The sequence below is a fragment of the Centruroides vittatus genome, unplaced genomic scaffold, assembly GCF_030686945.1.
Source record: "Centruroides vittatus isolate TY-2023 unplaced genomic scaffold, ASM3068694v2 contig_250, whole genome shotgun sequence".
NCBI classification, from domain to species: Eukaryota; Metazoa; Arthropoda; class Arachnida; order Scorpiones; family Buthidae; genus Centruroides; species Centruroides vittatus.
Window position 1 is genome coordinate 644,986 of NW_027121584.1, and position 22,370 is coordinate 667,355.

Consider the following 22,370-nt stretch of genomic DNA (forward strand, 5'->3'; position numbering starts at 1 on the left):
ATAATTGCCAGTGACTTCTGATGAAAATATATTGTCCTCTTGGCTTATGAATAATTTGTTGCTTTATCAACTGATTGACATATGTCTACATATAATTTCTTGAAATACAAGTAACAGATTTTATATCAAAATCACATTTCCACCCATTCTGTTAAGACATTGTTATAGTATCTTTCTTTAAAATAATTCAGGAAGTGAAAACATTTTATACGATCAGGCTTTTATATTTCAAACTGAGACATATCCATTCATCTTTAGACATTCTTCTTCAGCCTGCAATTAAACCAATTAAAAATATTGTTAATAAATAATTTAATTCATCTGCACAATTTGAACTTATTAATGACAAATCAATAAATTTAATTACTAAATATATTGATTTACAATTTAAAGTTAATTTTTTTTTTTTTAAATTATGATTATTATTTAGCTAGCAATTAGAAAATAATCAGGCTTTCAGTACTTAAAAACAAAGCATTTTTCCTTGTAAATGTAATAAATACAGTAGACTGTGCTTAATGTAATCACAGTTATCATTAGTCATTTAATGTTATCAGAATTAACATTCCCCAAAACATGTAAATTAAAATAAAAATGTCACTTGTTGTAAAGTTTGGTTTGGTAATACTTATTATATTCAGATTAATAGGCATTTTTGAACTATTTTTTTCACATCATCAGCTTTCTAACATGTGTAGTTTAAAATGATGAATTTCTTACTTCAATTATATGCTGGTTGAATTATAATTAATCAATCTATAATTATTTTAACATGTCATTTTAACAAAAAAAATTTTTTTTAATTAAAAAAAATCAGAATTTCCACTAATTGTAATCTTAATTACATAAGTTTGCCATCTATCCTCCTTTTAGCTGTATTTCCCTCTTATTCTAATTTTATCAATAAGATTCCCCTTTAGAATAACAATTTTAACTGTTTTTGTTTAATTTTATAACATCTCTAAATTATTGGCAGACAGCATTCCAATATTTTATTTTTGTATTCTAAAGTAATAATTTTGTCTTTTATAACTTGGCTAGAGCAATGGAAAGAGAGAGACTATTAATTAGAGTCAAACAAGCAAATAAAATTTAGGAACTCAAGGTGGTATTGTGCAACTATTGGTAATAATTCTAATACTGAGTTTAAAATGCTATTATTATTATTATTATAGTTAGTCAACAAGTACTTACAACAAACTATTTTGTTATAAATATCTAACATTGTATGAGGCCATCCTCCTCCTTTTTTTGTACAAGAAAGTTAGCAACTCTACTTGCTTAACATAATCACTCAGTTATCATTGGTATAGAAGTGTCAGTGTTTACAGTAAGTAGATTCTACTGTATTATAATTATTTGCATTTTAAGTAAATTACCTTCTAGTTAAAAAAAAATTATAAAATGAACTAATTAATTTTGAGCATAAATGAAAATTATAACAGCAGAATGTACAGGAGAATAGTTTTTACAATCTAAAACTACACAATATTTTAAAAGATTTGATTTTTATTTTACTATAATTTAATTAAAAAAACAAATACACTTACCTATATAACTTTTCAGAAAAATTTCTTCTGAATATTACAAACAGTTGTCATTTCAGTCTCCATTGTCCAGAAAGTCATTCTAAAATACTCATCTTGATACCATAGAAAATTGTAGATACGGCTTACTCAAGCAATAATCATGTGCCAAGAACAATATTCAAAGCACAATTTTTTTCTCCTCTGTGTGTAATCCCCTTACTCTTACAAATAATAATTTGTAAGAGTAAGGGGACAGAGATAAAAAAAAAATTTTTTTTTTAAACTCTTTCTGTCCTGTGGACACTAAGAGGACCTCTTTTAGGAAGCCCATTATGAGTTTGGCCAGGCCCACAATGAAGCAGCTAGATGGTGAGGAAAAGGGCCTGACATATCTGGATGGACTACCACCTGAAAAATTCCCAGGGCTTTTTCAGCCCATCCAGATTCAATCTCAGGTCCCTAAGAGTGGTAGGCTGCCTCGCGGCTGTCCAAAGCACAATATTAAGAACCAATTACTGCATTTGATAAATGCAACTGTACCAAGTATGCAATTCAACATGTCACTGATATTTCTTTTAATTTATCTAAAATTCTCAACATTACTCATAACATTAATCAATTACCAAAAATTCATAAATTTATATTAAAAATTCAATTTAAATGTTTTTATGTAAATAAATTATATAACATTTGAAATCATATGATGTATTTATAATTTATACTCTATCAAAATTTGACTCTTAACACTGCTAAATTATATTATAAATATAATTTTCAATTCTTACCTTCAAGAAGTTCAAGAGTGACTGATTTGTCAACATACCAGAACCATTCCTTCCCTTCATTAGAACAAGGAAGCTATAAAAATGATTCACATTTACTATTTAACCTATTCAAACTGAATTAAGATACATCTTTAAAATATTTCTTTATATTATAAGCATTGTATATAACTTGATAAAAGCAGTGTTGATTAATCACATTAACAAATGCAATATTACCAAATATTTTAATAGGGAAAAATAATAATAAAATTTAATCAAATGCTAGATAGATTTGGGACTGAAACATAGTCTGAAATGTCTCAGATTCTTATCCCTACACAATAGTATTAGTGTTGTAAGACTTGTCTAATCAATTTTTCCCACAAATACTAGTGTACCTGCTTTTATCAACAGCACATTAACTGCTAATTAAAAGCACAGAGTGATCATTTATCTTATATATTTGTAACATTCCAACAAAATGAGATTGAAATAAACTAATATACCACAGGGTTTGAAATTTCACCAAATGTCTTGGTTGCCAAGAATTCTGTTGTCAACTTTTATTTTTACAAATTTGAACTTTACTATGCAGTTTCTTTCAAATACAATAGGTATGCAAACATTACATTTATCATAACATTGATATAAAATGCAATCATGCATCTATTTTAAAAGTAATTTATAAGAAATTTTAAAAATTAAATGGTAAATTTTATCAAAAATAATGTATTTTGGGAAGTTTTTGATTTTAATTAGAATGGATTGGTCAGCTTAGAATAAGAAAACAGTATCCCAACCAATATTCATTTTGAATAATAGATGAATCAGTTTGCACTTCAATGATAACAAGATGGATATCCTTACCTGTTACATGTGTTATTGAACATAATAGTTGACAAGAAAGCAAAAAATCAGAAATTATCTGAGAAATAACAACAGGATCATTATTTGGTGAAACAGCACAAAGACCTGATGTTAATGTTCCCAAATCCACACTTTAACAGATGGTAAAATATTTTAATGTTAATTAGGGGAGAAAATCTATTGCCACAAGAATTCCAAAAAAATAAAATAAGAATTGTAGTACAAGAAGGTCTTGATGCTATTCCCATAATTTTAGCAGGGAACTTTAACACACACTTAAAGGGGGAAGAAACAAAGCTTTAACTTTTATGAAAGACATGCTTCACTTAAAATTCAACTCAAAACTAGGCATTACCAGATCACAATCTTCCAAAGATATGATGTTTGGGAAAAATATTGACATCTTAAGATGTGCAAACTTATTTCAACTATCATAGACCTATTTTAACTACAGTCAGTAATCAAACTGACACTGGAAGCTATTGATGACTAATATAAACGGAATAAAATACATATAAAAAATACAAGCATCATAATCTTTAAAAATACTGTCATTTCAAGCTACGCAGATGTATTTACATCAATCTTGAAACTATTGTTCCACTGTTACATTTTTGATAATTACATCCATGATTGCAGAAAAAATATTGATAAGATTGATCAGGCTTAACATTATGCCCAAAACTAAAATAATAATAATTAAAAAAATTAAAATCTTATTTAAAGAACTTTAAATAAATGATGTCAGATAATCAGACATCTACCAGTAATTTAATTTTTAAAGATACTTAATATATGCAAAATTATTGAAATATTTAAAACTGTTCAACAGTTAATTGAAAAATACATTATTTTGAATGTAAACTGAACAAAATATATATAAAAATTAACAATAATTTTCTGTTGAAACTTGTCTGAAATGCAGATTGCAGTTCATATTTGAATTAAGCTTAGCTAAGTGATCAAACAATTTGTTATGATATACTCCAGCTAGCAACCAGAGCAGACTGAATAGGTATTTTAAGAATTTTTTTTAAACAAAACAAAACCAGAACAAAACTTTCCAATCTGGCCACAAATTAAAAATTTCTAAGTAAATTACAATTTTGGATCAATTCCTTTGTGCTATAGTTACATGATAGTACCATTGCAACAAACACATTCTGTCATTTTTTTTACAGGAAAAAAAATCCGAATTGATAGTGGAAAAAGATTTTAGCAATTTTTTACAATAACCAATAGTAACCTGCCAACCAGAAATTTGAAGCCCTGTACCATACAATTGAATGTTATAAATCTAAATTTTACTTTAATTTATAGATTTATACATTACATTTTAATACAATCATTAAAATTTTTCACACAAATTTAAATATATAATACTTACCTCCCAACTAGACCATTTACATGCTAGATGAATGCATACACAAGCTACAACAGTTGGTTTATATTGTAAAGACATTGTAGTCAGATGCAGACTATAAATATTAAAACAGTTTAATTAATAATTTATAATTGTTTCTTTTTACAAATATAAACATTAAGAATATGAATAATTTTTTTTTCTTATTTCTTTTGCATCAATTTCAAAATACTAGTTCATTTGAATCAAATGAAAAAACCATGGTATAATCAGAGAATAAAAAGATTTATAAATCAGAAATGTAGATTAAAGTTATCATATTGATTAATATTTTGTAAAAATCTAGTATTTTTCTTATGTTTGTGAACAATATTGAGCACTATGATATTGCTCAGTATTGATCTTTAGAGCAGTGTTTTTCAACCTTGAGTCCGCAAAAAATTTTGTAAACTGGTAGGATATTTTGTAACAACAAAGTAATATTTTCAACTTGTAATTAATATAAACAGTTTTTATTTATTTTTTTATTACTGCAATTGTTTAAATGAAGTTATGACAGTCGCGTGCATCACCTACATCTAAGCAGTTTAAGTCTAAGAAAATTTATCTTTGGCCTTCTGCCAGTCTGCAGGTGTGAGAAGATTCAAGAATACTGCTTTACAGCAATATAAATAACAGGCATTATATAATAACCATCAGAAGTATTAATGTTTTTGCTTTCTCGATATTTTCATTTCTTAAACAAAATTTCAAGCCAGATTTCCTAAAAATTCTTGAAAAATTTATATGATATATTATTATTTACTAACATGATATTTTATTGATCTTGTTCTTGGTAGCAATGAGATACGTTCCACAGGAAAGCAATTTTTAAAAACAGTGCTGATCCATGGACTGCTTCCTAGCCTCAATTTACAAAATCTGCTTTCCTGTGGAATGCACCTCATTGCTACCTAGAATAAGATCGATGCACGTGAATAAAGTGATATGTATAGTTACAAGATGATATTTTATTATTTAATAAATTAAATACTATTTAATAGGGTTTAAACATTTTTCAAATATTCACATATCATTAGGTTTTACATTGTAAACAATGAAGTAAATTACTAATATTTAAATAAAGGGAGACTGATTAAACAGTAATGATACTATGGCTGATTTTAGCCAGTTGCACATCATTAATTATTAAGAACATGCAACCTAAGTAAACTGTTTTATTAATTTACTGTTTCCATTTTTCATTAAAATTTGATATTTTAGTATTTAACTAATCAAATAATGTATAACATTATCATCTTAAAATTATTTAATAAAGTAAATTAACATTAAATATTTAGATTAACAATAAAAATATTTAATGAATAAATATCTCTAATCAGATTTTAGACTGTTCATTAAATGATTCTGTTACTAAACTAACTATTGTAAATAATATATTCCAATCAGATTTCAGGCTATTAGTATTTTATTTATTCATTTAAACTTTTGTAGTTACCTGTTTGTGGCCATTATATATGATGTTTGAGCAAGATCTTTGCTTGCTAAAAAAGTAAAAATATAAATATCAAAAACATAATTTACAAAATTATAAACATATAAACAGGGTTCCTACTCAAATCTTTGTTTTAATTTCCATGACTTTCCCTGACCCTCATGTCCATTACAGTATGGTATATTGACAAAATAAAACAGTATTTGACTTACTATGCATTTATGTTTTGCTTCTCTAACATTTAATTAATTATTTTTTCTAATTAACAGTTATATATTTTTTTATAATTGCCAAATTATTAAAATTAAAAATAAAATGCATTATTAAAATTCTGTTATTAATCCACAACCATAAATCTACATGGCTTTGAAAAAAAGAAAAAAAAACCAATTATTTTTTACTATTCATTAACAAATCCTGTATAATCCATGTACAAAAGTATATATTTATTAAACTGATCTCTTAATAAATTTCCTGAACTTTATAAGATATTAATAAACTGTGGAAAAAATCAGAAATTGTTTTGTTACGCAATCAAAATTATTAAAATAAAAATGATAAATAATACCATTTAAACTATTTATCATTGTGTACACTTTGTAAATTTTTGGAAAAATTTTGTGTAAACTTTGGAGAAATTTTGGGTCCTGAAAATATTCTGCACTCTTTTTCATAAGTTGTTTTGCACTACATTACTTCTTGCTGCTTAACAATGACTACACTTAGTCAAGCACATTGTCAGCAAAAAATCAACTAGGAAGCTAAGGAAGCAAATTCCCTGACTTTTCAACAATTTTTAACAAATTCCCTGATATTCTGTGATTTTTTATGAATACTAATGAAAATGCCTGACTTTCCAGGTGTGTAGGAACCCTGTCTAAATTAAAATAAACTTTGTCTCAAACTTATATTAAAAGTAAAAAATTTTAACACATCAGTTGATGTTTTATACATCATTATGTATAAAACATCAACTGTCATCAATAATGCTAAAAACTAAAATTATAATTTTTACTTAAATTATTTTATACAGTCAGATCTGTCTAAAAGTTACTCTCTATAAAGTCAAACCCTATCTTAACTCACTCAAAATGACCAGTTCCAATTTCAGATTTATATAAAACCAAATGAAGCTGAAAATCATATCTCTTTAAAGCTTGAAATCAATCATTGCTAATCAACTTGTAGATGATTGACATACCTGTACTGTACAATGTTTTAGAAAGTTACACTAGATGTCAGCAATTATTATTATATATATTAATTTCGGTTTTAAAACCATAAGAATGGTCTTAGTGTGTCTATTTTTAGCCATTAAGTTATTTCTAAACTCAACTTTCATTTCAAAATTGTAGCTTTAGACAGATCTCACTTTATCATCACTCAAATCATAATGCTACAAAAATGCTTATCTAAAATTCTTTGAAATTAAGCTTTTACAGAGTCAACAAATAAATGGGCAATTAAAAACTAGATGTTATTAACTTTTGAATATTGACCATGCTGCTTTTTAAGATTCCAATCTTAATCTTTATATTAAACATGTTTTCAGCTAGTTTTGAGCTATCTTAGTCAAAAGCAGTTTTAATGTTAAGTTCTATTATATAAGCTGTTCTTAAAATCTCTTAATACTCAGACATCTATAATTATGTTTTCCTGCCATATGCTGTATAATATAGAAAGATTATTGGACAGATTATCTTAATGTTTAACATTAAACTATCATTATCATCCTTTCCTGCTAATACCCAAAGGGTGTACAGGCCAACATGGTAAAAAAATCACTTTTACAACTACTTTTCTCCAAACTCCTATTGACAGTAAAGTTTTTAGCTTGGAGTATAAAGTTAAGTCCCTTTTCTCTAAAGCATGCTTAATTAACACTATCAGTCCACTTTTCTCTAGGTCATCTCTTTGATTATCTTCGAATACCTGTTTAGTCAGTTTTCTCCTATTCTTTCCAAATGGCCAAACCACCTCAGATTAGCCTTGCTTACTCTCAACTGAATATTAGTTACTGTATAGTTTTTTTTCTTATGTTTTCATTTCTGCCACTATATCTATCTATTAACACCACTAATTTTTCTGAATACTCTCATTTCTGCTGTTTCTAATTTTTGGTCAATTCCCTTATTTCTCACCCAACTCTCAGAATCTTATGTCAATATAGGTTTAAAAACTGGGTTGTACACAGCTAATTTTGTCTTATGACTTATTTCTTTCTTGTTCCAGATATATTTACTCAATTGGCTCCCTGCCTGACCTGCCTTGCTTAATCTATTGCTGATTTCCAAATCTATCTTTCCATCTTCACTAAAGAATGTTCTTAAGTATGACATGTTCTAAGCATTTGTTACCAAGTTTAACTGTTAAAGTTTCTTTCTCTCTACAAATAGCCATAACCTTCATTTTCTTGTAGATGCTTGACATACCAAAATTCCTGCAACTTTCCTCTAAATTATTTAAAGATTGCTGGAGGTTCTTGAGTTTATTGCTTAGTAGGACAATGTCATCTATGTAGAGTAAAAAGAACCAACCTTTATATTTCCCAAACTGAAGTTTGTCAATAGTTTTGATTCTTTTATTAAATTATCCATAAAAATCTTGAATAATAAAGAGGACAATTTACATCCTTGCATCACTCCTAGTTTTACTTGGAATCAGTTGCCTATTTGTCCTTCTATCCTTATAGCTGATTTGCAGTTCCTATACAAGCTTTGAATTCCCATTAGTAGAGTATCTTTATGCCATATTTCTTAAGAACTTCAAAAAGTAATCTTACAGGCACTCTGTCAAATGCCTTCTCCAACTCAACAAATACCAAGTATAGTTTCTTGTTTCCCATACTTTCTCTGTCAATTGTCTTAGTGTAAATATTTGATCTTGATTCCTCTATTTGGTCCAACTTTAATTTTCTTAATTTCAGTGATACCATTTGTACTGTACATTATACTTTTCTAGCTCTTTGGCTAGATCCACTTCCTTTTCATTCAGACTTCTAACATCGATGATACCAATCCTGACTTGTGTTACATTATCTGATTTAACACTGAGTCCTGGTTCCCTGACCAACACAACAGGATCTTTGTTGAATTTTTTTATGTGCAAATGATTTGGGCACCTAATACTCTGTGCCAAATATCAACTCTTGACATGCACTCCTTCATACCTCTAAGCTGGTAATAAAAACGGCAGTACAATTTTATAAACAAGACTTGTCAATAGTCTTGTCAATAATTTAGATCATTAATTTATTTAACTTTATTTACTAAATTATTTCAAAATATTATAATTTGGAAATTTCAGCTGCCTATTAATCCTCAACTCTGTAAATTATACAACTGTGACCCAATATAATCATTAATATGAATTTTCGATGAAGTGAACTAACTACCGTTTCCCTAGCAATTTGTATTAATGCAAGTTGACTGTAGTCTAATAAATTAGCTCCATAGTTAATTTTCAAATAATGCTCTTAAATTATGCGAATATTTTCGCAAACAGCAAACAATTACCTCATTATACATATAAATAAAAGTTCATTTTATTAAAGCTAATGCTAATTTTTAAAACATTAAATTGTTTAATTTCGAATAAAACAGTAAAATTATCCAGATATAATCTTTCTGCAATTTAATGAAATTAATAAATATAATAATAAATCAAAAATTTATTATTCTTAAACAACTGTTTTATTTTACTGTGAAAGTAGAATGTTAATCATAAAATACAGTAAGCCACATGTATTAATTAAAAATCTAATTTAAATATATAATTATGGAATTAAAACTAGAAAAAAGTAATTGTGTTACTGTTCTTACCTCTAACTAACTGACAGCATTTTACAACATAAGTATGTGGATGTTCAATTGCAATGTCAAAGCCTGAAATATAAAATTAAATCAAAATTATATATTTAAAAAATTTCAATCAAATGACTACAGTCATTGATATATTAATAATAATCTTACAATAAATGGCAATATTAAAAAATTTTCAAAAATGATAAATTCTACAATAAGTCATGTGGAACAGATATTTCTGCAAAAATTTTTTAAAAGAAGATACAAACTGTACTAACTTCAGGGTCTGTACAGGTAACTCCACCTGTGAAACCCTGATATTCCTTGACCAATTATGGCATTATTCCCTGACTTATTAAAGTCTTTGCATTTCCCTTTTCCATTATGTAATATTCAGTCAAATCTATTTAAGCTCATTTTGTATACAAATTTTTTATTAAAAAACCACTTTATTCACTTACAAAAAACAAAAACTTTGCATAAAACTGATGATGTAATTAGCTAGGTCATTTCTATGTTATATGAAAAATTTTATGATTTTATTTAAATTAATTTGTAAATTTTATTTAAATAAGAAAAATTTAATGTCAGTATTTAAAAACTTCTTATTATACAGAAAATATTTGCATTGCTTTCTCACGCCCTTTAATGCAGAATAAAACAAAAAGCAGAATGAAAGAGCTATAACCATCATTTATATTGATTCATAGTTAACTATATTTCTCTTTTAAATTTGTAACATAGTTACAGAATATGCAATATTTTATAATTATTTTAAATTTAAAATTAAGTTCTAACTTCTCTTTTAATAATTTTTTAATACAACTCACCTAGAGTTTGTAACATAATATTTTCATTCCCAACTAATTCATGGGCTTGTTCCATATAAGCCTGTAATAAATGTTAGAAAATATTACTTAAGAAATCAAATTTACATATAATTATACATTACAAGTACAATACATATTAACATTAAATTTATTGACAAAATTTTTAAATAATTGAGAATGTTAAAATAAAAAGATATTAAGTTCAGTTCTCGTAACAGAAATAATGAAGATATATATTGAATATAACAAAAAAAGTACTGAATTTAAACAAATAAATTATAATAAAGTATTTCTGATCCAAAGGATAAGATAAAGATGGAAATAAGGAAAAAAGCAACCTCCTTAGATTTCATTAATAACTGTTCAGAATTAAAGTAATGACCAAATGCAAAAAGAAATAAGTCATCTACAAACAATAAAAAATTTTAAAAAGATTATTACAAATTAATGGTTCTTTCTTGTACTACAATAAACATCTGACCTGACACACACAACTGACATATTGAATTATTGAAAATGTTAATCTACTAGACATCTCTCTAGATGTGTCCAAAATTAAAAAAATGCATAGAAATGTACAGTACATGGTAACAATGCAAAAATGAATGGCCCCTCGATTGCAATGTATCATGTAAAAGATTCACTTCAATTGAGGGGCGTGCCTGGTATAAACTACTGATGTATCAGAAACATTTCCAAACTGTTAGCAATCCTAACAGATGACTGTCAGAAACAATTTTGCTGTGTATATATATATAGTGCATTACATTTTATTACGCTTATTTTATTTGGAAATGATGAAAAAACTTCAGTTTTGTCATCATCCCCAAATAAAATGGGGTTAGTTAAACAGTGTCACAAGAATTTAATTTCATTTGCATTATACAGTTAAGGAAGAGGAAAATTAAAATTCTAAAAAATTCTGAATCACTAATAGTGGAGAGTGGAGAAAAAAAATTTAACTTTCAGACATCAAAATTGTTAATTAAACTTCTAAAGCCATCAATCTAAAAAAGCATATATCTCAGTAATGTTCACTTCACTAAAAAGTTTTGCTTTATTGACAACATTGGATCTTCAGAATGTTTTGTACTGAATCATTTGTACAATATATGTTGGACATATTTCTGAATAAGCTTTTAACACAATAGATTGTCTTCACGACAAGCATACACAGTCACACAACCCTAACAATAACTATGCAATACTTGAATAACTAAATTTAAGTATAAATAACAAAACAATACCAGTAATATCAAACAAATAATATACTTTACTAAATAATAAAAAACAAACACTTTCAATTTTTAAATTGTCAAAAACATTTCTTTTTATTATTATTTACTAAAGTATATTATTTGTTGAATATTACTAGTATTGTCTCGTTATTTATACACAACCCCAATCCTTTATCAGAGCCTTGATGAAACCTGAGCAAGCCAGAGTATCAAGCATTCCAAATTACTTGATGCCAAATTACAGAACTTTTATATTTTAAATATTTAATTTTTTATGGATTCAAAATGATAAATATTAATAAAATAGTACTTTATTAACATTTATTGAGTATTTTAAAAAATTAACTTACCTCACTCTTTGGATCCATTGGGGGAGTGTCACGATGTAGACAAAGATGTGCAATTCTGATGACATGTTCTAGTTTACGAGGTTGTTCTTCAACTTTGGCAGCCAAAAATAGGGCACATGTTGCTATTGCCTAAAATTTAAAACGGGTATATTATTAAAAAGCAAATTCAGACAGAATAAAACTTATATTTCCCTACAAATAAATAGTATAAAACCTGATTTTATAAGCTATTATTATATAAAAAGAATATTCAAACTAAATTAAAAGTGGTTTGTGAGCACTAAGATTGGCTTTACTTTACTGCTAGACTTATTACACCACCACAGGACATCAAATTAGATTTGGAAAAAAACTATTTTATTTTCAGAATTTTATTTTTCTATTTTATTTAACCAGAGGAGGCTTGGGGAGAGGGGAGAAGTGTGAAAATGAATAGGGGAGAGGGTGATGGCTATTCTGGAATGTACTTCAAATCATCTTGTTACTCTATTCGTGTTACTGTGAATCTGCTTATTATTTTGTTTTAACAATGTATATTTTTACTACTTTACTGTTTTACCAGTACCTCAGTTTATTATTGTGTTATTGTATCAGCACTACCCTTTTTTACATAAAATTTTTTGTTTTATCGCGTGTTTAATCTTTTAATGTTCATAACATTGAATCGACATGTTAAATGTAAGTCTACAGTCTTTTTTCATTCCTGTCAATTACGGTATATTTTTTTAAAAATTGTTAACCTCCTATTAATTTTGTAGCAAAAAAGCTGATGAGGGACTCTACATCCGAAATGCATTCTGAAAATAAAATAATGTTTTTCTAAATCTAATTTGGTGTCCTGTGGTAGTGTAATAAGTCTAGCGATAAAGTAAAGCCAATCTTAGTGCTCACAAGCCATTAAGAAGACTAGACAAGAAGCATATCATAGTATAAATTAAAAGTATTTTATTAAGAAAAAAAAAAGTTAAACTGTACATGCATTTTGTATGTTAGGAAATAATTAAATCATACTTACATTTCGATGAAACTTTGAAAATGAATGGAATACATAAAAACGATGCATATATACAATTGCAGTGTTAATACATAGTTGTGTACTTTAGAATAGGTTAAGGAAATTTCTATACACACAGTTTTAAGCTATATAATTTTTAAAACTAATTTAAATAATATTATATATTAAATGAACTCATATAAATAAATGAGACTGTATCACAAATATTTCCAATCCTTTACATCTTAGAAAAAGAAAAAAATAGTAACATTAATATATTATCAATGTTAGAAAGACTAATGAAAAATTATCTGAAATAAAATCATATCACAATGATTTTATATGAAAACAAATTACAAGATAATTACAAAATTAAATACAATTAAACTTATAGAAAAACAAATATAAATAACCATTGCACAAAGCACTAAAGTACACATTAAATTTTGTATTGTCATCTTCCAGATTAAATCTAAAATTAACATGATTATAATATACTACACTTAGACTCCTCCAGTGTCATAATAATAATTTAAGCTAGTACAGAAAATCCTTAGTTCAAACTCACTCAGATAGTTCAAAATCCCATTAGTTTGTAACTGTACTTTTGTCCTGGCTGCAGTATAGAGATTTACATGTTAAGGAATTCAGTTAGTTGGAAGTGAAATTCTGTTCAAACTGTGATGTGTGTATGTTAATTCATTCATTTAGATTGAAGTACCTCCATACTATGAGAACAGTAGACCAAGAACAACTCTAATCTGGTCAATATGGCTCTACTTTTACAGTAACAAATTTTCAAATGTCACCTTACCCACGGAGTACACTTTTTTCTTTTCTCATAAATATGGCTGCGTTTTGAGATTGCAAGATTGAAAGTAGCAGATTGAGTTATTTGTAGGGCTCTAGGCTACTACATTTGGGTGACTTGCTATTTTTTGGTCCACTTTAAAAATAATTTGGGCTACATTTTATGGAATTCTGTTTTTCTTTTTACAAAATCTATCTGGCAACCTGTAAGTTCTCACCAGACATGTGCTGTTTACCTTCAAATTTATATTACTATTATTATTAATTAAGGAAAATAGCTTTCTACATATGTAGCCATATTTCATTTGCTTAATAAATTCCATCAGTTACATGGCAATTAGCATATTGTACAGAAATATGTAAATCTCAATAACTTGAAGTCATGATTATTTTGTCCCTTAAATTTCAAATGAGGATTTCCTGTACTATTATTTTATTTTCTATTATATTAAATACATTATATAATATTTATATAGTTTATCAATATTTTGAACTGTTTTATTTACAAAGTTTTTTTTAAATGAACAGAATTCTTCAATATATTTATTTATTGGATTTCTCAGATTATATAAAAATTGATTATGAAAAAAATTCAATCCATTAAATCTGAAAACTATCTAATATAGACTTGTTACACAGATTAAATTATATCAAAATGTTTTCAAATAATTTCTTTTTTGTCATATTAATTATTTTTCTTTCATTGCTTTTATTTCTTTTAGTCACAACATACTGACTTAACAATTTGATGTTTTCCTGCTTTCTCAGGAAATCTCATTTTGGCTTCATATAATTTAATAAAATCTTCCTATACATTCAGAATCCTTTTTTGAACAATCGTTAGAAAACTTTTTTTCAATTTTGAATATCAGTATCAAAAATTTTTCTAGTTAAAATAATTTATAAAAATGGTTCAATATAGATAAATACAAGTATTCAAAAAACTTCCTTCTAATTTTCACAATTTAAAATTAAATAATCTTACAACTGTAAGACTGTGCACGAAAACTCAAAATATGCAAGATCTCTGGTTAGTAGAAAAAACATGACAATAATTAATAGTTTACATTTGATAATTTAAACTCAGAACTTTATAAACAGGATAATCAAAATGTCAGTCAACTAAGATTTTTTAAGAAAAGTTAAAACAGTTTTTAAGACCTTCTACTACTAAATTCCTGATATCAGAAAAATAAATAAATAATATTGAGAGCTACAAAAAGAAAAATTATATAATTTCTCAAGTTATAACAATGAAATAAATTTAATTCTCTTACAGAAATAACTGGTTCCAATTGTAGTGAAATTTATGCATTTATTAAACATTCAATTAAAGTCTATGTACTGTAAATATTAAAAATGAGAAAAACAAACTATTCAATATAAGATTCAAGAAACCTTGATTCAATTCCAATTATAATATAAAATTAATAAAACAGCAAAATTTAAAATTATTCAGATAAAATTCAAATAACCAAACTCATTAATTATAAAAAAAAGTTAAACTTCCTATAATTCACTTAAAGCTAAGAAAAAAAATTTATAAATTTGAAAACTATTTTGACTAACGATAGAAAGACTAGTCTTTTGGTTAAGTTTTCAAATTTCATTTCATATTGAGTCCACCAATAATCTTCCAGAAATAAATTTTGATAAATAGTTAAACTTTTATGGGCAATTTCCTACAATTTCACCTATCCAATCATCTTTAACTTTCAGATCAATCAATAACGAATATGGATTTAAACAATAAGGAATTAGAAAACTCGATAAGATGCACATTAATTCGTCAGTGAGTAGTCATCATATTTAACTAAATTTCTCTAACTATTGATACATTTGGAAGTTACTTAACTTACTCAACTCAACGTATGATGCTCTTTCTTATCAAGCCTCATGAAATTCTGTTTGGCTTTATATGATATTTAAAGAGAGAGATAAATGTTCTTCCAAAAATGACTGAGAAATAGCCTACCTTTCAACTATAAAAAAAATACTTTATAGCAATTTCAGCTAGAAAAAAATTTTTAACAATGGCTAAAGAAATGAGTTTAAAATCTAAATTTCAATATGCATATGTATACATAAGTTGAGGCACAAAAATCTGCAATTTTTTTCTGTTATTAATTCAATTTCATTTGATAAAAAGCATAGGAAACTATTCACAGCTTTCACAGATAAAAAAACCTTTGATATCGTATACATATTGCTTTTAGCTGAAAATTTTAAAACTAAAGGAGGCGATGTAGAAAAATTTTCCTCTACAGTGCTTAAGTTATTCTCAAAATACAATATCAATATCATCCAGGAAATGTCATATCTACTTCATTTATGTTATCCATATGAAATTCAAGGCAATCACTTTCTCCTTACTTATTTAAGTGATATTAATCAACTTTATCAAAATTCCACTGATGGTATTCAAATTGCTGACAAAACTTTATCATATTTTATTTGTAGATGATTTTGTCATCATACCAACAAAAATTTCTCTGCAAAGGAAAATCAATCAATTTATACCTCAAAATCAAAGTACCTGTTTTCATGTTTATTTTCTGTGCAGATTACTCCAATTAGAAAGAACTATACTTGGATACACTATTTGTCACAAGATTACCCAGACAACGCATCCTGTTATCAAAGAGTTGACCGTTACGAGATTGACGGTTGCGATTTGCGCTGATCGATTATAAACAAGTGAACACATCATTAGATCTTTACATAAAAAAGATGAAACATTTACATTTTAAACAAAATTAAAATTCAGAAAAAAAACTAAAGGAGGCGATGTAGAAAAATTTTCCTCTACAGTGCTTAAGTTATTCTCAAAATACAATATCAATATCATCCAGGAAATGTCATATCTACTTCATTTATGTTATCCATATGAAATTCAAGGCAATCACTTTCTCCTTACTTATTTAAGTGATATTAATCAACTTTATCAAAATTCCACTGATGGTATTCAAATTGCTGACAAAACTTTATCATATTTTATTTGTAGATGATTTTGTCATCATACCAACAAAAATTTCTCTGCAAAGGAAAATCAATCAATTTATACCTCAAAATCAAAGTACCTGTTTTCATGTTTATTTTCTGTGCAGATTACTCCAATTAGAAAGAACTATACTTGGATACACTATTTGTCACAAGATTAACCATATTTGCATATTTCCATTCTTTCTAAAATGAATGAATGGAAATATATTAAAATTTTGTTTCCAATTAAAAACTAAGTAATGAAAACAATTTTTTTTACACAAAAAAAAATGATACAAAGCAGGAGATTAAATACCAATCAATTGATGTAATTGAACTTTTTTGAAAATAACATACACTATTGGAAACAGTTATACATTGATGCTTGACTCAGCAATATCACAATCCATAACTAAAAATCAAGAAAGTTTATATAAACTTATTTACCATCCTTGGTATCTAGAAATAATGAATAACTTCATCCCAACCATATATAAAGAAATTTCTAAGTATCAATTTAGAGATTGCTCAATTGCAATTGAACAGAAATTCATTATTAATGAAAAATGTATACATCTTTAACTACAAACTGCTATTGGTGTAATTTTAGTTATTTCTCAATATTAAATGTATTAAAGGATTTTAAGAAACTTTAGAAACATGAGTATCATTTAAAATCTCTCACAATTCAGCAAAACACAATGCATCATTTTAGAGAAAACCTAACCAAGCTATCAAAGATGTAACTACATAATCTATATAATTATGCTATTGAAATTATTAAAGGAAAATTATAATTACCAATTTAAGGACTTGCTAGAATAACTAATAAAATGTTAGAATCAACAGACTAATGTTTGTATAATACAGTGATACCTTGGTTTTTGTCAATAATCCATCCAAAAACAATCGACGAAATCCGAAACAAATGAAAACCGAGGCAATTATTTCCATATGAGTCAACGTAAATCCAATTAATTTGTTCTAGACACTCCAAAATACATACCAAAAACACATTTTATAGAGAATTAATATAGCATTAAATACTAAAAGCACTAAGAAATTAACATAAAAGACTAATTAGCATAAAGATAAAAGCATTAAGATGAAAGCAATGGAATTGTTTGGCTAGACACACAGGATAATGTCTTGTCTTGTAAAAGCTAGTTGAACATGAGCTTCTAACCTATATCACTCTGTGATAAAGTGTGACGTAATTGTCATGTAATAGTAGTTGTGTGTGTTTATGATGGTTGTATCGAGGGGAATAATGCCTTCCGGGAAATCCATTTAAGGGTAACTGGTCCCAATTCAGGTGTTACAGACATGGAGAAAACCCAGAAAACTTCACGTGGCCAGCCTGCCCTGGCAAAGCACGAACCCACCACTGAAATCTCAGTGTTCAGGGAACGGAACTATTGACGGGCTGCCACAGGGTAATGTTCACACAACGAGAAATAACACCACACTGCGCTGAAAAATGCTTGGGTCGCCCTTTGTTTTCACAAAATTAGCAGAGAGGTCTATTTCATCGGTGTGTGAGCACACCGACGAAATCAGAGAGAAATTTTTCACAAAAAAATCGATGTAAACCAAAACCGACGAAAACCGAGGTATTACTGTATTTGTCACTGCCCTCTCCGTGAGCAATAGGTATTTCTTTTCACTAATACAGATTATTATTATAATAATTAAAAATTAGAATATTCTGGAAGAAAGCAACTAGTACAGTTATCTTAATCCTGGTTCCAAGATCAATCTTTTTCTTCCAGAATTTGATTAATTTATGATTCAGACTTAGTTTACTGTATAGTTAAAATACTGATAACACGCAATTGTTATAAATCTTAATCAGCTGTACACAGAGACTATCATAAAAATATCTAACTGAAAATAATGATAACTAACTGTATTCTGATTACAATAGACAAAATTTTATAGGTTATTTTAATTTATATGTTTTGGGAAATGTTAATTCTGATGGCACTACAAGAATAACAACAATATCTATGACTATAATGGATAGGTTTAACAATAATATCAAGACAGCACCCAGATGAAGGAATGAAAACAAAGCTGAAAAGTTTCATGCAGTGAATTACCAAAATCGTAACATGACAAAAAATAAAGCAAATTTTTATAATTTTCTTAGTAATGAAGGAAGGCAAAATAAATGGATTAATGCAAAATGGATTAAAGATGGTTCATAGTGGTTGCTCGCAAAATATATGTATTTGTATAACAAACATTATTTCAGGTGATTTAATTGATAAAAAAAATAACTCTTCAACATTATCACCAGAAATGATCATTTTTCTACATTTTTTTGTAAAGATAATAAACAAGCATTTACTTCTACATTGATCTCTGTCATTTGATAAAAATTTTAATGTGTAAACCTTCCTGATCATATTAAATGTATTTTCTTCTTTATTAGTAGAATTGTCTTTTTCATTCTAAAATATTTGGTTTATAAGCCTGCATATGTAACTGGATTCAAATTCTGATCAATTATGTAATAGAAAATCTCTGAAAGCATTTCAGGCCTAACTTACAACAATCTCTCTGGAATGATACAGATCAGCGATTCTCAATTTTCTTAGCTCCGCAACCCCCCCAAATAGTAAATATAAATAAAATTAATATTTCACAACCCCCCACCCAAAGGAATAATAACAGTAAGCCTTACTATTACTAATTGAATTTTGACTGTAATTATAAATGTAAACAAATGCAACCATCACATTAATTTCTTTTCTTTACATGCGTACTTATTGTAAGTAAAATGTTTATAATAAATAATTTTTTCTCATAAAATGATTTAATTATTGTTTTGCGACCCCCCCCTTTAATATCACAACAACCCCCAGGTTGAGAAATGCTGATATAGATATAAATAGAGAGAAGAATATAATAAAAATTATAACATGATTAGTAATTTTGAAACCGTGTCATTATTTGTTCCGATATTAGCACAAGTGATCAATCAGAATCAACTAAACTGAATAAAAATTAAAGACGAAAAATGCCAAGTGGTCGAGTAATTACAACACACAGTGTTAGAAGACAGAAAAATTATAACATTTTAATTTATTAAAATCAAAAGGTTTTTTGAATCTTTTTTCTTAAATATAAAAATTGTTCTGATAAAGATTTTACATTTAAAGAGAGGTGAAAAAATAATTTTAATGCAATTTTGATTGGAAAATTTTATAAGTTATCAACATGTTTTGTTAAAATTCTTAGGAAAACCAAACTCTGACTCAAACATCCAATTTATATCAAATATTTTCACATTACCTGAAAACAAATGCAAGAGCCAAAATCAATTAAACATATATAATAACTACATAAAAAGCTGATTGAAATTGTAATGGGACTACTGATTCAAAGTTAGAGGTGCCGAGATCACCTATTGTTTAGTTCCTGAATGGTGTAGAAAGGATTTAAAGTACTTGAACACTGTTTCTATTCTCTTTATTTTTTCAAATGAAAAAATCCTGGGCTCATGTATGATTAATTTATATTACATTGCATTTTTATGCATTAAATATAGCTAAAAAGGTTAAAGGCTATATTTTTGGGGTCAGGAATGGATTAATCTATTTTATATTGTTCATGAAAATATTTGTTTCAGTTCTAGAAAATCATTTAGGAATGAATTATGTTCAAGGTTTGACTGTAAATATATACATATCAACCATCACAATTCTAACCTGTAATCTCAGCAACTATTTAATATAACTATCCTTATGTATTTAATCTGTAACAGAAATTTTTAAGTTTCTGAACTAAATATAACATTAGAATTTACATATACAAATTCCTGACATTCAAGATACTGATGCCTAAATTGTATATCAAATATCCAATCCTTCCATTTTTTGATTTCAATATCTACATTTTTCTAAAGCAAATAAATGCTTTACTATTACAAAGAAATTATATATCATCTTTGCTTTCAACATGTAATTTTCATTATTCATTTTGAATCTTCTCTTTCCTTAACACCAATTTTTTGTATGTATCTAAGGTTGCAGTAAGAAGGGACTCCCATATAAATTGTTTAAGCAAATAAACAACTTTTTGTATCAAAATATTTCTTGTTCTTTAAAACTATTTATTCTTACTTTACTATTGCTTTAATATTCTATAATGTTACAATGAATTCAGTGTGATCTGCCATGTATTATAATTTAAGAAAAAATTCTCTATCTGTAAAAGTTAAAAAGGTCATTGAACATATGCCCAATTCACAAGTCATAAAGCTAAGAAATCAAGAAATATAATTAAGATCTACCATTGTTGTTTACATATTTCATTTTATTATTGTTTTAAATTTTGTTTACAACTACATTTTTAGTATAGAATTTATTTATTCATAGAGATTTTAACCCTGTTACATGATGCAGTTTGACAAATATGCCCTTGCACTAATAAACTAACCAACCTAAAACTTTGGGAAGTAATGAGAAGGGATATTTGCATAAGAATGTAATCATGCATATGATGGGTAGAGTTTACTAATAAAAAGTTTAATAAAATAATTAAATTTGTAATAAAAATAAGCATTGAACTGAAAATACAAGAGATTACAACAAACGTTCAGAATAACAACATTCAACAAAATCAAAATCACTTTCCAGCCAGTTCACTGATCAGTCGATAATTAACAATACAAATTGGTTCATGTAACTTTTAAACTTTTTCCAAGTACAGAATCTATTCCCTAAATTTTGTAATCATGTATTACAGAATAAGTTTAGAGAACAGATGAACATATGCTGTATTTGTCTGTTACGTTGGTCAAATTATTAAAAAGTTTTGAAACTATTAAAGAATATTGAATTTATAATTTAAGTGAAAGAAAGACTTTTTATCAATTGCAAGAAATAATTTATATAATATAATATAATATATATATATAAATTATTTCTGAATCTATGAAAAGTTATGTTTTTAAATGTGAATAAATAAATAAATATATATATATATATATATTATATATATATACACCACTTATTTATTCACATTTAAAAATATAACTTTTCATATTTTCTCAATAAAAAATTTGATGTTCATTGAGAATTTCTGTAGTGTTTTTTTTTTTTTAGAAGAGTGAATGTTTCACACTTTTAAAGAATTATTCTGTTTTGTAGTTTCTCATATAGAGGGGAGCCAACGTCTATTAAAACTGTTAAATATAGAATCTAGTTGTTCAAATGCACTAATTCCTTGCACATGTGAAAACATCACATAATTTTAATTATTTTTATCAAACCATTTTTGGTTTGATAAAAATGGAGAGAAAAATATTGCAAAATACAAGTATTTTCTTACTTGTA

At 26.7% G+C, this 22,370-nt stretch overlaps 1 protein-coding gene across 1 annotated transcript in view; it reads right to left on the bottom strand.

Annotated features, from left to right (window-relative positions):
- CycT (Cyclin T) overlaps window positions 1-22,370 on the bottom strand; it is a 44,433-nt gene that overhangs the window by 16,346 nt on the left and 5,717 nt on the right. The window contains exons 3-9 of the mRNA XM_067265834.1: window positions 13,255-13,336; window positions 12,240-12,368; window positions 10,652-10,712; window positions 9,840-9,902; window positions 6,022-6,067; window positions 4,548-4,638; window positions 2,315-2,387 (exon numbers count right to left, since the gene is read on the bottom strand). Of these exons, the coding sequence (XP_067121935.1) occupies window positions 2,315-2,387; window positions 4,548-4,638; window positions 6,022-6,067; window positions 9,840-9,902; window positions 10,652-10,712; window positions 12,240-12,368; window positions 13,255-13,336 (545 nt within the window). The remainder of the gene's footprint in view (window positions 1-2,314; window positions 2,388-4,547; window positions 4,639-6,021; window positions 6,068-9,839; window positions 9,903-10,651; window positions 10,713-12,239; window positions 12,369-13,254; window positions 13,337-22,370) is intronic.